Source organism: Neopelma chrysocephalum, unplaced genomic scaffold, assembly GCF_003984885.1.
Source record: "Neopelma chrysocephalum unplaced genomic scaffold, ASM398488v2 Primary Assembly neopelma1_26, whole genome shotgun sequence".
NCBI lineage: Eukaryota > Metazoa > Chordata > Aves > Passeriformes > Pipridae > Neopelma > Neopelma chrysocephalum.
The window spans coordinates 17,277,060-17,296,513 of record NW_020897695.1 but is presented as its reverse complement, the minus strand read 5'-3'; the positions used below and the strand labels follow the sequence as shown (position 1 = coordinate 17,296,513).

Sequence of the window (19,454 nt, the reverse complement as noted above, 5' to 3'; positions counted from 1 at the left end):
CTTCAAGTAAACACTTCAGTCAGTCAAATTTTGCTACTGAAGACTTTCAGAGAAGTTGCAACATTCCTCATATTTTGTAGCACTACTTTATTTTCCCTGGGATCCTGGAAGTTTCAAAAAGACTGCACTCTCTGGGTTTCACAGAGACAAATTGGACCAGGAACATTTTCCTTCTTTGATGCAATGTAATCGATATCTTGGTGCTGCTTCAAGAAGTGCTAATTTGAGCCTGGAGAATGAAGCAGATATGCTGGCTATGTCTACTCTGCATTTCAGGTTACTCTATCCATGTTCACACTGCAGACTGCAGCGTGCTTCCAGGGATGTCCATACATAGGGGTATGCTATAGTTATATCAGAAAAAGACATCAGATCTTTTGGCTTTGAAAGCATTTTTGAGTGCATATTTGTGCAACCTTATATGTTTCAAGATGTGTGTTTTTGCAAACCAAAAGCTGCCTTCAAGGCACCATTGCAGAAAGTACAGTATTTGTGTGGTTATGTGACCATATTTCTGACCAGGCCAGGAGTTTTATTCAAAGAGTGTTATTCAATACAAATACTTTTGCTGTTCTCACTAGTAGCCAGAGCCTGTCACAGTCAGCCTCAGAGAGACTTGCTAGGCAGTGCTTGGTATCCCAGGGTTTAGTGTTTGCCTGGCATTGCTGCAGGAAGGCCTGCAGCTGCAGGTGAAAGCCAAAGTGAAACATAGGTACAGCTGCTGTGGCTGTGTTTGTCTACTACCAGCACTGCTTTGTTCTTGTAGGTGATAGGCAGACTCTGGCTCCATCAGTCACTAAATGCTCAGCCCTTCCAGAGCTGGAGCATGGCGTGATGTTCTCTCCTATGCCCTGTCAGTGTGCAGTCAGCCTAGAAAACAAGACAGCTGAATATCCCACCTGTGCTGCGAGAATATCTGAAGATGCACATCGCAGGTGAAGCTAAGCACTGGCGGTGCACGCTGTGGTGTGGCCCTGTAATTGTCCCAGCGGCAGAGCTTGAGAGCAGATCAGCCCAGACCTCCTCATTGCACCCACTGGTAGACACGTGAGGAGGATCCTCGGCTGCCTTAATGAGGTTACCCTCTCAGTGCTTAGTGTGTGCATAAATAATTGACAGTCAGGGGTTCTGGCCTCAGGCAGTGTACAGTCTAATATGGAAATACAAGTGAGATCACAAAACCTCTATCACAAAACATAGTTTTATGTATACTCTACCTTCCATGTCAAGGCATAGCCACTACATGAAAATCCAAGAACACAATTATCTCAAAACATAATTGTGTCCAGTAGTACACGTAAACGACTATTTAAGCAAGCAATATTTTTCCACAAAGAGGAAAGATAATACAAATTGTATTTCACAGAACTGGGCAATAGCTATGCAATTGTTGCTTGAATCCAGTCTTTATCAGCTTTAAAATCTGCCTGTAATCTTTCTTTATAAGCATATGGATCTCAGCAGGTGTTTTGCCTAAAGGGTTGTACAGCAGCAGGCCTTCTGAGAGTAATCAAGCCAAAGCAGATCATATGGTTTCACTATAAAGTTGTTCCTGATATTTTAAATATTTCCAGCTTTATTTAACTACATTCATCTACCATTAGTCACTCCTATTGTGTACCACCACTATCGTGTAATTGCAGATATACTTTCTTTCCATAACCACTAACTAGATATTGGTTTTATGAACCCTATTTTTCTCCCACTCTGATAGAAGTCCATTATATGATAAAATGCAACTTAATTTGAAATGTGTTCTCATCACTGTGTTTTATTGCATGTGTTAGTAATCATAAGATAGAGACCTGATCCTGCAACAAAGAGAAAATCCAATATTAAATTAATACATAATAGCTTTGTACAGTACAATCTTTTCACTCCGAGAGATAAATCTTGTCAGCATGGCATTTGCAGTTGGTAGTAGATTCAAGAGATACATTACTCCTCTCAGGAAATAAGTCAAAATCATGGCATTAATATTCTTACTTTTAGCTTTATCTTGTGGCTAGAAAAACCGAGCTGCCTATCATTTTTATCAGTATTCCCTATTTATTTAGGCAGAGCTGAGGGTAATGGTGGAAACGTGATTCACATGGTAATTATTTTTAAAATTTTTTTCATTCCCTTATATAAGTGAGTTTTAAGAGTGCATTTTGTTCCTTGATGGTAACAATGTTGTGGGTTGTACAGTATGGTGTGACAGCTACCTCTGTGCTGTCATACAGACCTAATTGGCTTGCAGCAGTCCTTCTAGAGGCTTCTGTTTTGAGAAGCACTTCTGGTGGGGCTACATCAAGAGTCTTTGCACCGTGTGTTAAATAAGTAAGCTTGTACATTTCCATCTTTTTTCATCTGTTAGCTCTTTACAGTTATATGGTGCTTCAGACAACATTTTTTTATTTGCTTATACACTAATTCATGCAGTTGTGTTCTTCCTCTGCAGCACGCTAATATTGACAACACTACAAAACTGAGACAGCTCAGACAATTTAGTTCCTTTCAGGTGCACTACAGAGCAGAAAGCAAATACAAGGAATATGTATTTATCTCCATTCCGAAGTTGCCGCAGGCCAGTTTGGTTCCTGGAAAAATTCCAGCTACCCTAAGAGTTGCCCTAACTTGTACCATAATTGATGTGTTTCCCATAGGACTTTTCAGCACTATGCATGACAAGTACTGAAGAACATCTCAGCCATGCCTCAGACTGCTCTCATGCTGCCTCACATATGGAAAGACCCTTAGCAAACATTACCAGTCTAGTAATTTCTTCATTTTTTTAGGAAGACTTCTTCTGGTGCAGGTGGAATGAGAAGTAAAAGGGAAGAGACAGCTAATGACCACAATATGTTAATAAATTCTACTACAACAGAAATCCCTAGTTCTTCTCCTGGGCCTAGCATGAGAGTTCTTCTGACAAATAACTTCTCTGGTGTGTTTATGATAGGTCTATTAATATATAATTGCTTCAATTATTGTCTAACCTAATTAGCAAAGTGTTCCTAAATCTTTGCAAAGACCCTTGCATGTATCTACAGTTATTTACTAGGTAGTATGGCAAATAAAACCATGCTCCTTATGTTCCTCATTGAACATGCAAAAGCCCCAAAAATTTCACGCTCACCATGATCAGGACACCTTAAGCTTGATGCCTTTTCCCAAGTATTCTGAGTTATCAACTCAGCTTCCAGTAATCACCTACAGTCCTCCGTTCTTTACAGCTTTCCCTTTTCCATTTCCTAAAGAGTCACCGTTCTTAATTCCTCTGTTTCCCTGCATATAGTCTGGTTAACATGCCATTCTCAAGTATGGTTTATTATTCCATGTGAGCAAAGGAGAGAACAAGAGAGGAAATGACTTGAAGCAACCTTTTTGTTTGTCGGTGATGAGACATGATGTCAGCAAGCTGTCACAGCCCAAGAGCGAAGATGACTAGGTACATCTATAGCACTTCTGAAAAAAAAATTCTGGTGAACCCTAAGTTTTCATCTTTGATTTTTATCTTTGCTCTTAACAAACAATACATCTCAAGTAAAATTTTCCATCTCTCACTGAGCTGCTTTTCTGAGCTGTATTTTGATGTGCATGTATTTATACTTTATATATGAGTTTTATACAAATGGAGATGGTTACCATTGAATCACTGCATACATTTCTGGCCAATAAAACATAACATTTAAATAATTAGCATATAAACACTAGGTACATTAAATGAAAAGTCATATTGAATCATCTACATAGTAAACAAAATCTTTAGCTGCTTCATCCCTGAAAACAGTCACTGATACACTGTCATGCCAAGCAGGTAATACCAGTATGATCAAAATGGAAAAAGTGACAGTCATGAAGTAGAACAAAACACACCATGGGAAAACAAATTGACCTGCTATGATGACTCACATCTAGCTAGCCAATCCAAAGTATATGCTTTGAAGCCTGTTAAAAGTGGAGGAAGCAGATGCTATAAGTTCATATAGACATAGGGGTACAGAAGGGATACACAAAACTAGAGGCCTGAAAGTTGATGCACGCACGTCTGGTGTTATCAGAGTTACAGAAGCACAAAGGATTGTATCAGTAAAGAAGTGATCAGTCTTTGATTTTTACTTTGTGAAGTTCACTTGCTATCCTAGAATGATTCCAGGGACAATTTAATGTCAGTTCTGCCTGGTCATAGTCAAAATCCTAGCTAAGTAGTTTGGAAGTAGTGCCAACTGATTGTGAAAGTGATTGCTGATAAGCCTGTCAATGCTTGCACAGAGAATGGATAGTAATTAAGCATGCATTTAAACATAATATTTGAAGTAGGAATAACCTATCTCAAGTTCCTTGGATTATCTTATTTGTGTACGTCACCACCTCTGTATCTGAAAGGAGAGGAAACAGGGTTAAGTAGCTAGGCATACAAACATATTAGTTTGAAAGGAATGCAACATTATAGTTTATATGTCAGTCTAAATGGAAGAAAAGTAGCAGATACAAATCAGTTGAATGTCAGATTTTACAGAGGAAAATACCAGTTAAGAAACTCATTACAAAAATTTCAGTCTGTTTATATGACGCTAAGAACTTTCTGGAACTTCAGAGGGAATGTCAGGTAGAGCAACCTGAGAATTCATGGAGTATTAAGGATAATTTCATGAGCCTGTAAAATATAATTTGCATGATAAATTCCTTACAGTAATGTTTCAGGTACTGGCATTAGTCAAACTCTGTCCAGATACTTTATGCCAGGATGAATCATATATGACTAATGTACACTGAAATCTGCCCTAATTTATGTAACTTTTGCAAAGGTGTTGACTGAAGTGCAGTGTCATACCAGAAACTGGCTCACCCAGTGTCTCTCAAGCTCTCTTCTTTAATGTCTGAGTCAGACTATGGGATGTCCTATGGATGTCCTACCACAATAAGAAACAACGTGAGCCAGTAACTTCCTTTGATGGAAAAAAAATTAGAAAAGGGCACATACTGTAAAGATGCCTGCGACCAAATCATCCTCTCCTTCCATTTTTTTGTGTGAAAGCACTCTACCAATGCTGGATTTTGTTGCCTGCTCTCAAGACAAAAGTTCTTATACAGCCAGGAGAATGATGAAATAGAAGATTAAACCACATTTTTTGCATCTTACTTTTTGCAGACTGTACCAGCACAAGTTTGTCTATAATTTCTCCTTTGAGCATTGCCAAGCATGCATTTTTAGGAGGAATCCTCTGGCAGTGTGGTCAGCAAATCCTGTTGCCATTTCTTTATCCCTAGATTTTTGTGGTCAGACCAAACTTTTCAAAAGAGCTGCCTGTACTGGCATTTGTTACATTATATAACAGAGAAACTTTGTTCTGATTCATTATGTTTGGAATGCGTAAGATAAAAACCTCATATTATTGAAAAGTTTAACAGCAGGACACGAGGACCTTCACAGCTTTCAGAAAGTATTAGAAGTGGCTCTTTGTAAGCCTGTCAGTACATGTATTAAGGAGATGTTTTGAACTGGAAAAAGTCATAAATCTCTCCCTGCATGGACCATGGAACAGCCCTGATCTCATCAGGGTCTTCCATCTTTCATTTGATCTTCCCATTTTTTGTAAGGTCTCAGTCTGTTGTGAACCTGAGTTTCTTGTTTCCATAGAATAAGGACCACAGCCATGCTTCCTGGACCATGGTCCTGGGGAATGATTCTTTCAATTCCCATGTTAGAAGGAGCAACTCTGAATTGACAGCTTTTAAATCAGGTCCTTGCTTTCCTCCTTACATGCTTGTAATCCCCCTTGAACCTAAAATTAGGCCTTGGACCCTGTTGTCATCTCCTAGAATCCTCCAGCAGTGTGACTCTGCTCTGTCCAGAGCAGAAAGGGAAATTCTTCCCCATGCCTGCAAGATGCTTTTATACAACAGATTCCATCTACACAGTGACAATGGCAATATGCACAGATGTGGATACAGAGGATCAGCCCATAGGAGCATAAATGTTCAAAACCCCTCAACACCACTTTACTGAGTGGGAAGAGCATGTTCCTTATCTGAATTAGTAAGTAGGTGGTAAGTAACGTGGCAGGAAGTGAAGAGCTGAACTGTATATTTGGGCAGCTGCTGCTAAAGGCACAAGAGTAGAGGTACATGCCCCCAGCCAAATGACTGATGCTCCCCTCCTCACACAGGAGCAGAATGCTTGTCCCTGTTGGGGCATGTGTACACAGCCCATAAGAGGGACAAAGTTTATTACTGTCTTCTCAAAAAATAAGACTGCTTTGTGCAGTAAAGGAGTTCTAGATATTTGAACTGCAACCTACAGGCCGAAACCCCCACCTGAAACACCGAAAATAAAAACTTCACTGTCAATAAAAAGGACTACTTAACATCCATTGAATGACAGAACTGAATTTCAGCACTGTTTTTTAATTGAATTTACCAAGTGGAGGTATTTCTTTTGGGATCTTATTTACTGTCCTGCCTGTTCCATGTAGCAAGAAACAACGTCTCTATACTAGCAACCATTATGCTGTATCAATGACTGACTACCTAATTCCCTCCTTTCATCCAGGTGTATTTCAAGCTTTGTAAAATTATTTCTATTTGAATAATTAAAAACCTATTTCAGAATAAAAAATACTGTTGAAATATGCTGAATTGATGATGACTTCAAAAGGATCTTCCTCAGTTAACCAGATTTAATTTCTTTCATATCTTCAATGTAATAAACCTCGTAGTCTTGAAATTATATACGGAGTTTTCTAGTCAAGCCTTGTAATTGTAGGGTAATAAACAGGAAAACGTATTTTTCCTGCATTGAATATGCAGGCAAAGCCAATATAAAATTTATTTACATATTGTAAAATAACAACAAAGGATAAATATTAATTTCTGCCTCTTTGAAGGCTACTCTGTCCTTTGGTTCAAAAAATATTTAGATTGAATTGATGACGTAGTTGAAAAAAATTATTTTAAAATATGAAATACAATGCTTTAAATAAAGCAAGCAATGTTTTAAAGTGAATAAAATAAAGCTGTTGCTTTAGGTATACCCCATAGTGCGATAATTAAGAGATTCAAAGTTATCCAGATATCTTTCATCTAATTTGTTACTTTCTATTACAGATATGTTTACATTATTTAGTAATATAGAATTTAAGTGAAAACTTTCTGACTGTCAAATCTTAAGGGGTAACTTAATCAGCCAAGCTTGTAAGAGCGATTTGTAAAATAAAAAAACTCTTCTCTCTTCTGGAACGAAAAAAGAATCACATACTTTAGTTCAGTTGTTTATTATTTTAAAATTAGAAGAAACAAAAACATGGCATAGTTAGGGGAAGGCTATATTGCAAAACACTTGTGTTTCAAGGTCATTAATCCTCTCTTCTTTTAATAACTACTTAAAGACATGATAATATTAGAACACTACCCATCTCCTGTTGGGGCTTCTGAAATCCTGTGACATTTCAAGGAAATGTTCATAGCAAGAATAAGTGCAGTTTAAGGGAAAATTATCACAAAAAGTAGACTTTTGATTTTTCATTTGCTTTTAATGCAATATAGCAGTTACCTTGTTTTCCATTCCTAGGGGTAAAAATTATTTAAAACTCTGTAATTTATATATGTAAATAGAATAAATGATTTAATAAGTAACACCAACGGTTCAACACTAAACAAAAGTAGGACAAACCTTTTCTCTATTTCTACAAACTTAAAATCATAGAATCTATAATGGTTTGGGTTAGAAGGGACCTTAAAGATCATCTCGTTCCAAACCCTCTGCCATGGGCAGGGACACCTTCCATTAGGCCAGTTTGCTCAAAGCCCCATCCAACCTAGACTTGAAGGCTCTGAACTTTTTTCGAACAGCACACCACAAACATTGCAACAAAATCTGTTGATTACAGAGTTTTTATGCCAAAATCTAAGTCAAACTTTGCATGTCTGGCTTTGGATATTCCAGAAATTTAAACACAAGATTGAGTTCAGTAAATAGCTGAATAATCGGCTCAGGATTAAATTACAACAATATTCTCTACTACATCCACCTCTTCTTAAGCATAGTAGCCCCAATAGACAGGAAACAGAGTATGAATTTATTTCCTCACAAACACTTTAATTCAGAGTAGAAGTGGCCATTTTGGAGGTGCTAGTCACCTGACTTGTATCAGTATATCTATAGTACTGCACATTAATGCTTTGCTTACTTTCAGGACAATTACCTATGTAATCATTGTCTCTTTTTAAGTAGAGTGTGTATCTGGAGGCAGAGCAAGACTGCACCCTAATATATGGTATAAGGGACTATGGTAATATAGCTAACTAGCAAGCAGTCTTATTCAATTGTAAAAAAAAGCATTTCATATGTTTGTATTCACATATCTTGCATCAATTCTGACCTTTTGGGGAACACGTTTTAATAGCATCTCAGCTACTTCCTACTGAACTGGAAGTCGTTGCTGTCTTCCACAAGCTTTTCTGCTTTGTAAATCTAGAACCACAGTGAAATAAATAGTCGTAGACTATTCAGTAAAAATAATAGCATATTTAATAGGGTATATGAAAACACTCTAGCAATGCATTTAGTGCTTAATATGAAGACCCACTACAGCAAACCATGATATGAAACGGTGAAGAGCTGTTTGTTCCTTTTCTGTGGCTCTATCATTATGTGATCTGTAATATGGCATATTTCTGAAGCCTACTGAGACTTGAGGAAAATTCTAGGCTGTGCTGTAATTGGCCTAATAGCTAATATTCTTGTAACCATTTATGGAAAACATTGCGCTAATGTTAGTTGGATTCACTGTTTGCTCGCCTCTAGTTCATCTACAATCATCATGGAATAATAGAATGGTTTGTGTTGGAAGGGACATTAAAGATCATGTAGTTCCAAGCCCCTGCCATGGGCTGGGACATCTTACACAAGATCAGGTTCCTGCAAGCTCCATCCAATATGACCTTGAACACTGCCAGGAATGGGGCATCCACAACTTCTCAAGGCAACCTCATCTAGTGTCTCACCACCCCCACAGTTAAGAATTTTTTCCTAATACCTAAACTAAACCTACCATCTGTCAGTTTAAAGTAATTCTCCCTTGTCCTATCACTTCATGCCCGTGTAAAAAAATCCCTCTCCGACTCTCTTGTAGGCCCTCTTTAGGTACTGGAAGGCTGCTCCAAGGTCTCCCTGAAGCCTTCTCTTCTCCAAGCTGAACAACCCCAACTCTCTCAGCCTGTCTTCATAAGAGAGGTGCTCCAGTGCTCTGAGCGTCTTTGTGGACCTCTTTCTGGACTCTCTCCAACAGGTTCATGTCCTTCCTATATTGGGGGCCCCAGAGCTGGATACAGTACTCCAGGTGGGGTCTCACCAGAGGGGAGTAGAGGGACAGAATCATCTCCCTTGACCTGCTGGCCATGTTGCTTTTGATGCAGCCCAGGAAGCAGTTGGCTTCCTGTGCTGCACGTGCACATCGCTGGCTCGTGTTGAGCAATGCAGCCAGGTAAAATTATTTACCTAAGTCAACAATTTCCAGGTCTGGCATAATATCTTTCTATGAACATCTACAATGTTCTTTTCTGTACCACTAGGTATGCATGTGATGCTCTTCTTACTCTAGACCATTCTGCCAGCACCCTCTCCTCAAGCAAAAATCACACATAGTCACTATCTTTACTCTTATTGTGGCTGAAAGGCATCTTGGTTGTAATTACTGCTACATACAGGTGCCTACCCTAAGTAAATGTACCGACAGCATTGATTTAGACCTATTTTCCCACTTCTCCAGCCTCTCATTTATTCGCCCTGACCTGTATCACATCTGGAATTTGGACTGAAGACGTGTTTTTCATATTTAGCATTGGAATAGCGGTAGGATGACATATCGAGCATTCTTGTGATTGCAGCTCTATAAGCACAAAGATAAGCCCAGCCCCTGCCCAGCTGAGTTTGTTATCAATGTATCTTCTGGTTCAGGTCTCTCCTCACTGATGAGAAGTATAAAACTCTCATAAATACAATTAAAGTTAAGGAAATTAGGATTAATAATTCCTCTAAATTTTGAAACAAAAAGTAAAGGAGTGCTAAATTTGAAGGAAATGGTAGGAATTCTTCCTCATACTTTTGATTATGGGCTGCTAAGGAAAAATTTCATTTGCAGATCATAAGAATTTTACATTTTCTTCTAAATGGGCTGTAGGACTAGATGGGTTGTTTAGATCAAATCAGACATACAACTTGTTTTCTGCATTCCCTCATTTTGGTAATTGATGGTAATAATTCCTGAAACTCATGGTCAAAAGATAATGGTGATAAAATACTTGGTCCTTACCCTATGTCACCAAAAATTTTGTTAGGAATGTCAAAATGGGATTGGATCTGAGCAATTAAATGAAGCTTTAGGCAAAAGGGCCATCAGATTTAATGAAATTAACGTCTAACTGCCTTATCACTTCCTTAGCTGATTTTTGATTTGTTTGGTATAGCATCTGTTCGCCAATTAGTTGAATTGCTACAGGGAAATTCTTATGATATGGATAAAGCAGCACGATCAAACTTGCAGAATAAAATACAGCAAATGCAGAATAAAGTCTTGCTTCAATGAAATATCTGTATACAGATTTCATTAACAGAAAGCAAGCTTAAAAGAGAATGTTAAGATTTACATGGAAGTTTTCCTGTCTAAAAATGGTAGATAAAACCCAAGAAACTGAAGAAAAGCTGGTTTGAGTACTGAAAGCAAATCTGACTTTTAGATGTGCTTTTGCAAAACTGTGGTGTTCTACATATGCATGATGGTTCTTTAGGAAAAAGAGGACAGCTGGGGACATCTAATGGTCTACATTATAATGAAATGTTATCAATGGCTATTATTTGTTTATGCTGCCTCATTTCAAACATTTTGGGGAAACCTGTTTTAAAGTAGTTCCCTTAGATAGCATCATAAATTCGTTGAAGAGGGAAGTATGGTCTGTTGTTTAAAGCACAGGACTGTGAGTCAGAAGATGTAGATTATGCCCCCAGCACTGATAACTCCTGACTGTGTGGCTTCCTCATATCTAAATTGGGAAATAGTACTTAACTAGTCAGAGGTAACAAGGAAACAAGTCATTACTGCTTATAACATTATAATTGTAATAATCAGAATAAAGCCTTCAGAGGAGAACTGATTTAACAAGAAATATGTAGGAAAGAAGCAAATCACCTGTACATTTGAAGTTCTAGTAACTTGTTCTAAGACAAAGTGAAATTTCTGTGTTGTGGTGGTGGATGTTTAGGAATGCAGAGTATCAGTCACTGCATTCGTTAAGCAACAGCCATCTAAAGGTCACCATTGCTCTAAAGTAGAACTATGATCTCATAGCTGCAGTTTTTGCCCTTCCCTATTCACACCCTTTCCATGTTTATGAGTGGTTTGCTGGAAGGTATTGATGGCTTCCATCTTCCATATATAGGCAGTCATGTATCTTGTAGGCTAACCATACTCCAGAAGGTCTTGATATTGGAAACAAATGGAGGCAACTGCCCACACTTAAGACTGTACATTAAAATTGATCAGAATCCAAGCTTGTGAGGGTGGAGGTGTTCTCTGGGACAGGAAAGTGCACCCAGTGCAAGGCTAACTCAAGCTAAGACACCAAACACTTGCAAGTGTAAGTGGGCAATAAAATCTCGGGGGCAAATATACACCCAGGAGGAACTCATGCACTCAGATATGAGTATGGCAGGACAGCTTACTTTTTGTATTCATTGTAGGATACATTTTTTTTTTTTAATATAAAATTGAGTCAACTACTAATTAGTTTTGACTGAGCTATAAAAAACACAACTGGGTGTTTACTCAGAGCAGGAGCCAGGAGCATCCCAAGGAACTGATAACACATATATTCACTTTTTGTAATTATAACAAAGGTTTTTAACAGAAGCAATCTGGCAGGACTCTAAAAGATACACACTTGGGTCCCACTGAAAGTGACCGGATGCAGCAGAATGAGGACAACTCCATTGTCTCCTTCCCTGTGGCTGTGCCTGGGAAGGCCCAGCTGCCATTGCCACAGCATCTCTGGATTGCATACAAGGACATTTAATCCTGGAGAAGCTGCCCCTCCCAGTGGTGACAGGAGTGGTTAAGACTGATTTCCCAGGCTCTACTCTTTTCCTCTTATGCCACACTACTTCAGACGTTCATGAGATGACAAAGATAGCTCTACTTAGTAAAGCATACTTTCAGTACGGATGGATCACCTGCTTTACAGCAAGACCCTTGTCTGCTACAACATGAGAACAAATATGTAATTTTAAAAGCAGTTTTGCCATTCCTTTTTATGGTATCATCACCTGGTAGCTTATGCAATAAGAAAATAGCAGGCTTAGAGCCTTAGCTGTCTGGAACAAGTGGCAGAGGAAAGGGAGAGATGAGCACATAGGTTGAATATCCCTTTTTGGTCCCCAGACCAGCCAGCCTGGCGGGCAGAGTGCCTGTTTTGCCTGTCTGAGCCATGCTGTGCTGAGTCAGCAGAAAGCAAGCATAATGTGGCTGATCCATGATGACACAACATGTGAATCTGCACCTTTTACTGCCAATAGACACATTTCCACGTTTGCTACAGAGAAGCCGCGTTTCATTTTATTTAAGACACCAATCCTTAGGGCAGGGCTTGAGGATGTGACACTCTAAGGCATTAAATGCCTTACAGCTCCACTACTTTCTAGTAGCCACTGCTTTCACCACGGTGTCACAGCTTGTGAGGTTTTCCCTTTCCACAGCCGAGCTCCACAGTCACAACTCCCACCACGCGGCACTCAAGCTCGCTGCCTTCCCGAGGCTCCTGGTGGTTTGGACAGATGGGAGGGTTCATCTGTGGAGCGTGGTTCCTGCTTCCCCTAGGGCAGTGGGCCTGGTGATACCAAGCCACTCATCTTGTAGCCTTAGAGGGGTAATGATACCAAGTCCCTCAAGATTTGAGTCCCTCAAGGTTTGGATAGAGGTTTGAGTGAAACTTTGTGCCTTCTTTTAAGTTGTTAATCGGTAGCTGTAGCTGAGCAGCTATGATTAAGTAATTGCATTGTGAGCTTCATATGGTGCCAAACTCTTTTTGGTGGTGCCCAGCGACAGCATAAGGAGCAAGGGCCAAAAACTAGAACACAAGAAGTTCCACCTCAATATGAGGAATAACTTCTTTCAATTGAGGGTTACAGAGCACTGGAACAGGCTGTCCAGGGAAGTCTTGGAGTCTCCCTCTCTGGAAACTTTCCAAACCCACCTGGACACATTCCTGTGTGACCTGCTCTAGGTGACCCTTCCTTGGCAGGAGGGTTGGACTAGATGATCTCCAGAAGTCCCTTCCTACCCTAAAAATTCCGTGATTTTGTGTTTGTACACTTGGCTAATCTTTTGTTTTAAGGATAAGGGAAGACAATCCCAAGATGAGTGGGCTGTCTGGGAAGAAATAGCAGGAGTGAAGCCAGCAGAACTGAGCGGTAAGTGAGGGAAAGGTAATTCCAGCAGTGGGATTGCAACCACCGACTCATTGACCACCTACTCAAAAGGGACCCTAGATTCAAACGGAGGGAAAAACTGTGCCTGCGGACTAATTAGCACCAGAAGAGAGAGATATAATTATGAAATAGGGGTTGGAGTACTAATTAATAGAAAAGTTATGTAATTTAGAACTAACGAATGCTGATGCCTTTGTTAAAATGTACAGACAGCGTAAAGTTTTGATGACCGGCCGAGCGAGCCCTTCCTCGGCTATCCCCCCCACCCCGTACCGTGCGCACAATACAGCGACTCCCCTCGGGAGCCTCTCCCACAGCCGCTCCCTGCCTCCCGAGCCTCTCCCACAGCCGCTCCCTCCCTCCCGGAGGCGGTGCCGGCGGACCGGGTCGAGGGGCGGGGCGCAGTGCGCGTGCGCGGCGCTCCCGGAAGCGGCGGCGGCGGGGCAGGGACCCCGCGCTGCGGTGAGAGGGGCCGGGGCGGCGGCGGCTGTGCCCGCCGGGCGGCGTCGGACATGACGAACTTCATCTCGGTGCAGCTCAAGAAGGCCTCGGAGGTGGACCTGGCCAAGCCGCTGTGCAAGTTCATCCAGCAGAGCTACCCGGGCGCCGAGGCACAGGCCGAGCACTGCCGCGCCGCCGAGGAGCTCAGCCGGCTCCGCAAGAGCGCGCTCGGCCGCCCGCTCGATAAGCACGAGAGCGCGTTGGAGACCCTCCTCAGGTAGGGCCCTCGCCATCCCTCTTCCTCCATCTCCCCCAGCCCTGGGTCCCTTTGGGGCCCCGGCGGCAGCTGCGGGCCCTGGGCGTGGCGGAGCCGGAGCCAGGTGCGGGCGGGCCCAGGTGTGGGCGGCCCTTCCTGCCGGGAAGAAGCGGCCGGGGCTGCTGGGCCGGCTCCGGCGGCCTGTGGGATGCAGGCGCCCTGGCGCTCAGGTGCCCTGCAGCATCCTGGGGTCTCCCGCCCTCGCCGCGCCGCTCGGGTGTCGTGGGGTGTCACATGATGGCAGCGCGGGTGGGGGAGGGAGGCCTTGTCCCCATTAGCGTCCCCTTCCCAGTGTTTGTGTCGTGCTAGGAGCTCTTGGATCTAGAAATCGTAAAATCATAAAATGCTAAGGGATTGGAAGGGAGCTTAAAGATCATCTCGTCCCAACCCCCCCTGCCATGAACAGGGACACCTTCCATTAGACCAGATCGCTCAAGGCCTTATCCAACCTGGCCTTGAACGCTGTGGGGGATGGGGCATCCACAACCTCACTGGGCAACCTGTTCTAGTGTCTAAACACCCTCACAGTAAAGAATTTCTTCCTAATATCGGACATAAATTTCCCCTCTTTGTTTGTACCCATAACGGACCATTTTGCTTTTCTGAGAGAGGAAAAGTTTTACCTTTTACTGTTACAACTTTCTTTTCACTTCCCTTTCAATTTTGAGTGTGGGTTTGTTTTTGTTTTTTTTGTTACTGTGTTGATGTTTTTGTTACTTTGTTGCTATGTTTAGCAGCGTCTTGATTTATTTGCTTCTTAAGTTATTTGCAAAGTCACATCCTCTTTCTTTTTTCTACTTAACACTGTCAGAAAGTTTAGTGGGGCCTCTGTGGTGCTGTAATTATCATAGGTTAGATGAGCGAAAGATTAATCTGTGCCTTCTGCCTGGTAATCTGCATAAAGCCTGTGTTAGGACAAACTGCTCCATCATCTGCAAAAGCAGTCGCTCTTTCCTGTCTCTGTAGAACATTTATGGATTGCAGTACTGACAGGAAAGACAAGGAGCTACTGGAGAGGGTCCAGTAATTGTTTTTATCCATCCAAAGATGATTAGAGATCTAGAACATCTCTCTTATGAGGAGAGACTGCAGGAGGGCCTGTTTAGTCTGAAGAAGATTAGACTGAGAGGGGATCTCATTAATGCATATAGTAACTCAAAGGTGGGTGCCAAGAGGAGCATGACAGACTCTTTTTGGTGGTGCCCAGTGGATGAGGATGAGGATGAGGAGCAATGGCCAAAAACTAAAGTGTAAGAACTTCTTTCCATTGAGGATGGCAGAGCACTGCAACACGTTGTCCAGGGAGGTGGTGGAGTCTACCTCTCTGGAGACATTCAGAGCCCATCTGAACACCTTCCTGTGTTACCTGCTCTAGGGGCGTTGGACTAGATGATTTCCAGAGGTCCCTTCCAACCCTATCAATTCTGTGCCTTACTGTGGTAACCTTGTTGTTCTGTTTCTCTGTGTTGGAAATATTTTGAGCCAATGTATTTGCAGCTCATCTGCTCACTGAGGTCACTGTGATTCATTCACTAGATTAATACTAAGTACACATTTCTGTTTGCAAAGCTGGGATCAGACATTTGCACTATCAAAAATGCATTTTTATATAGTGGCAGCAACTTTGTTTTTTATTTTAAAGGAAAAAAATTGAGGAATTTTCTATTATAGGGAGAAGTGATACTTGTAGACACATTTCTGTAATATCAGGAACACGTAAAAATACACTTGATGTTCACTAGAATCTCTTATTTATAAAATTAAAAAACTGAAGAGAAATGGAGAAGAAACAAGTGCCTTGTTAAAAAGAAGGCAAGTATTGTGAAATAAGTTACTGATGTTTTTTGAGCTTATCAACCCTTCACTGGGTGTTTGGACTATAAAAGCTATGACTGTACTGATCATGTTTTACAGTATCTTTGTAGTTTCCTGTTCTATTCCTGTCTTATTGCTGTGTACGCTTTTGAAGCTACTTGTGTTTATGCCTGTTGAAGGTTGGGGAAATTGTGAGCATCTATGAACTGAAAGAGGGACTTTCCCAGCCAAATTGAAAAGCATATTATTATCTTTCCTTGAATGCTGGAAATGAGCTTCCTTTTCTGAAGGTGCCAGTCAGGTTTGCCATTAGTTTCTGTCTGAAATCCCTGTTTGGCTTAGCCACACTTATCATTTCATCCTATTTAGCAGTTGTTCTACATGACCAAAAGAAGGCAGCCCTCTTTTCAATTCTGGCCCTTATGCTTTTTCTGGAAGGTAAAATGTGTACATGGCATTCTGAGCATCTTGAATGAGTTCAGTGGAAGGTCAGATGAACATCAGAGCTGGTGCAAAATAAAGAGAAGTAGTGTTGCTGAAAGCCAAGGGGCTGAGCAGGACCTCCCTCTTTTAGTGCCAGCAAATTATTAAATTAATTTATCCATAATATGCAACTTCACCTCAGGTTTTCTCTCTGAATAATGAAAAGAAACCACTTGCAATTTCATAATTACCAGTTTTGAGTCAATTCCATATGCAGTGATCTGTTCTCCGCTGGAGATCAGTGACCAACAGATGAATTTAGGTGATCCAGATGCTGTTGCAGTAGTCAGGAGCTGTTGAATGTGGCTCTGCACCAGTGTAAACATGAAGTGATATCCCTTCCATGCAGAGCTCCTCTCTTAAAACATCTGCATTTTAAATTGTATTGCTTGAGAATATTTGTTTATTTTGTAGTGGAAGTGAGAAGGTCTGAACTAACTGTAAGTTAGAGAAAATAAAACAGTCAGATGTATGTTTTCCCTTATATCTTAACAAGTTATGGGTGGCTTGTTCCTGTCTGACCATTTATATTCATATATTTATATGCTGGAAAATAAGTTTGCTCTTACTCTGTTAAGACTATTCTGACATGTATTCTGTTAATTATTGTGCAAGGCACAGTTGCTTTAAGAAGTCAAACTGTTCAGAAGTTTGAAGTGTCTATCTGAGTTTATGATACAAAGAACACAAGTGCTTGAGTGCTCTGTGTTTCCTCTGAAAATTTCCTTACCTCTCCAATTTCTCGTATTTTCCTGGTGCTATTTAAGAGTGGTACTCAGTCTTACATTTAAGTAACAACTTTAGTAAGATTTTCATTGAAGTTGAAGTTTAAAACTGGTTTGTTAAGGAAGTAAGGTTGGAAGAGCTAATTAAAACATGGATACCTTTTACATACATTTACTTCTTGGAGGCTTTTTATAGACCCTAATACCTAGTAGAGCATTGTAGACTATGTAGCTGTTAAGAAATGAAGGCTTAATCTTCTGCTAACTAATCTAGGATTTGCCCTTGGTTTTGTAATTTTTAGAAGCCTTGTTTTGATGAGTAGTCACTACAGATTTTTTTTTCTTTTATGGAAGAAATTAACTCAGTTGCAGCCGCATTTCCTAGACAAGCACTGTCCAGTAAAACTTTAAAAGTGAGTGGTGTGCTGTTCAACTCCTGAATGCAAAGCTTGTCTTGGCGAAGTGTTTGAGATACCCAGTGAAAAGGGGCATAGTGTAACTGAGAAAGACCTTGGCCTGCTTCCAAGCTTTCTTTGTTTTGTGAGAATCTGAGCACTCTGAAGGTGACGTAGGTGTGCTTGGTACAGATGTTTCTCCTTAAATTCTGTCATAGCAGATTTGATTTAGTGGTATTTTTCTTTTTTTTTTTTCTTCTGAGTATAATAATAGCTTCAAGGGGTTCCTTGCTTCCTCTAATATTAAAGCTAGCCTGGACTTAATTTCCTTTTTCTGAAGACATGGGGTGGTGGTACAACTTTAATTGGTTTAATTTTGCTAACAACTCCTGCAGTTGTTTTTTAAAAAAAAGAAAGGGGGGGTGGGAGGGGTAGTGCATGGTTTTATTTTGATTGTTCGAATTCTCTGAGGGCTAAAAGTTGCAGTTGTGGTTTCCCGCTGGGAATTCGGGATTCTGGTTCTTATCTCGAAGAGCAAAGATAGATCTTTTGTTCTCACGGTCTTTTGAAGGGGATTTTTCTTTATGATTCTTGGAGGAGGAACAGAATTTGAATTTCTTAATACAATACATATATTTTAATTGAATTCTGATTTTAAACCTTCCAGTTCATTTGATGTTTGTTTTTTACTAGCATTTAGAAGTGTGTAATGTGTGTTTTGATGATTGTTGTACTTTGAGCATTAGATCTGTGTTGCCCCCCCTGCTGTAGCTCTAGTTCATCACTGGCACAGCCAAACAACACTCAGCTGTGTTGTGCCTTGTGTTCTTTGTGTTTTGATAGTTAGATTACTGTAAATTTAGTTTTAAATTACACCTTTGTGTTTACCCTCATCTTTCTATGTGTAACTGAGTTGTGCATCAAATGTGGTCTTTTCTTCTGTAGTTATTTTCTTTGTACTGCTAATTTTACATTGTCCTGTGGTTAACATTTTCATTTACCATTTTATATGTTTATACCGTTATATTTTTACTGCTTACATTTATAAAACTAGAAAACTTCACATTTGTCTTCCATTTTTCTTTTTGTTTTCAGAGCTTTAAAGAGCTCTTAAATCTTGAGTAGAATTTCAAGTTCTCTAATAAAAAGAAATGACATCACATGCTTAAAATAGTAAAGAAAATAGTAACGTAAATTCTGAACTTGTTCAAAACAAACCAAATGAAAAGCCCTATGTTGTTGGTATTTATTGATGCTAAATGCAGCAATGTGCGTGTTTAGGAGGAGCATACACCTCTTTAGCTTATTTTCTCTGTGGTTGTGTTGACATACAAAGAATAGTCTGTTTGCAGGCAGCTCAGGCTTGGGCACACCCGGCTTCCCAAGGACATTTGACAAGCTTTGCTTCTTGACTGTGTCCTCATGGCAGATGAGGACACTGTAATCGTGGAATGTGGGAAGACAGCTTGGCTTTAGTGGTGGCTTTTGAATAACAAATTAAATTGAGGCAGGATGAAACCGCATGCAAAATCTCCTTTTCTTTGTGATACTATGCGATCTCAATACTATGTGTTGAGATCAGATGAAGGCAATGAAGAAAGTATGTTTAAATATAGTGGTTACAGTGATCTTCAGTGGTTGTTATTATTTTTAACTATACCTTTCACATATACTTGATAAATTGTTTAATCTTGTTTAAACTGCTGTCACAGTAAATATCTGCAGACTTTTTTTTCCTTTTCCTTTTTTTTCCTTTTCCTTTTTTTTCCTTTTCCTTTTTTTTCCTTTTCCTTTTTTTTCCTTTTCCTTTTTTT

At 40.3% G+C, this 19,454-nt stretch overlaps 1 protein-coding gene across 2 annotated transcripts in view; it reads left to right on the top strand.

Moving 5' to 3' along the window:
* Nucleotides 1–13,862: 13,862 nt before the first annotated feature.
* Nucleotides 13,863–19,454, top strand: part of PDCD6IP (programmed cell death 6 interacting protein) — a 35,735-nt gene continuing 30,143 nt past the window's right edge. For both annotated transcript variants that reach the window (XM_027675725.1, XM_027675724.1), the window contains exon 1: nucleotides 13,863–14,183. In XM_027675725.1, the coding sequence (XP_027531526.1) occupies nucleotides 13,978–14,183 (206 nt within the window). In that variant the 5' untranslated portion in view covers nucleotides 13,863–13,977. The remainder of the gene's footprint in view (nucleotides 14,184–19,454) is intronic.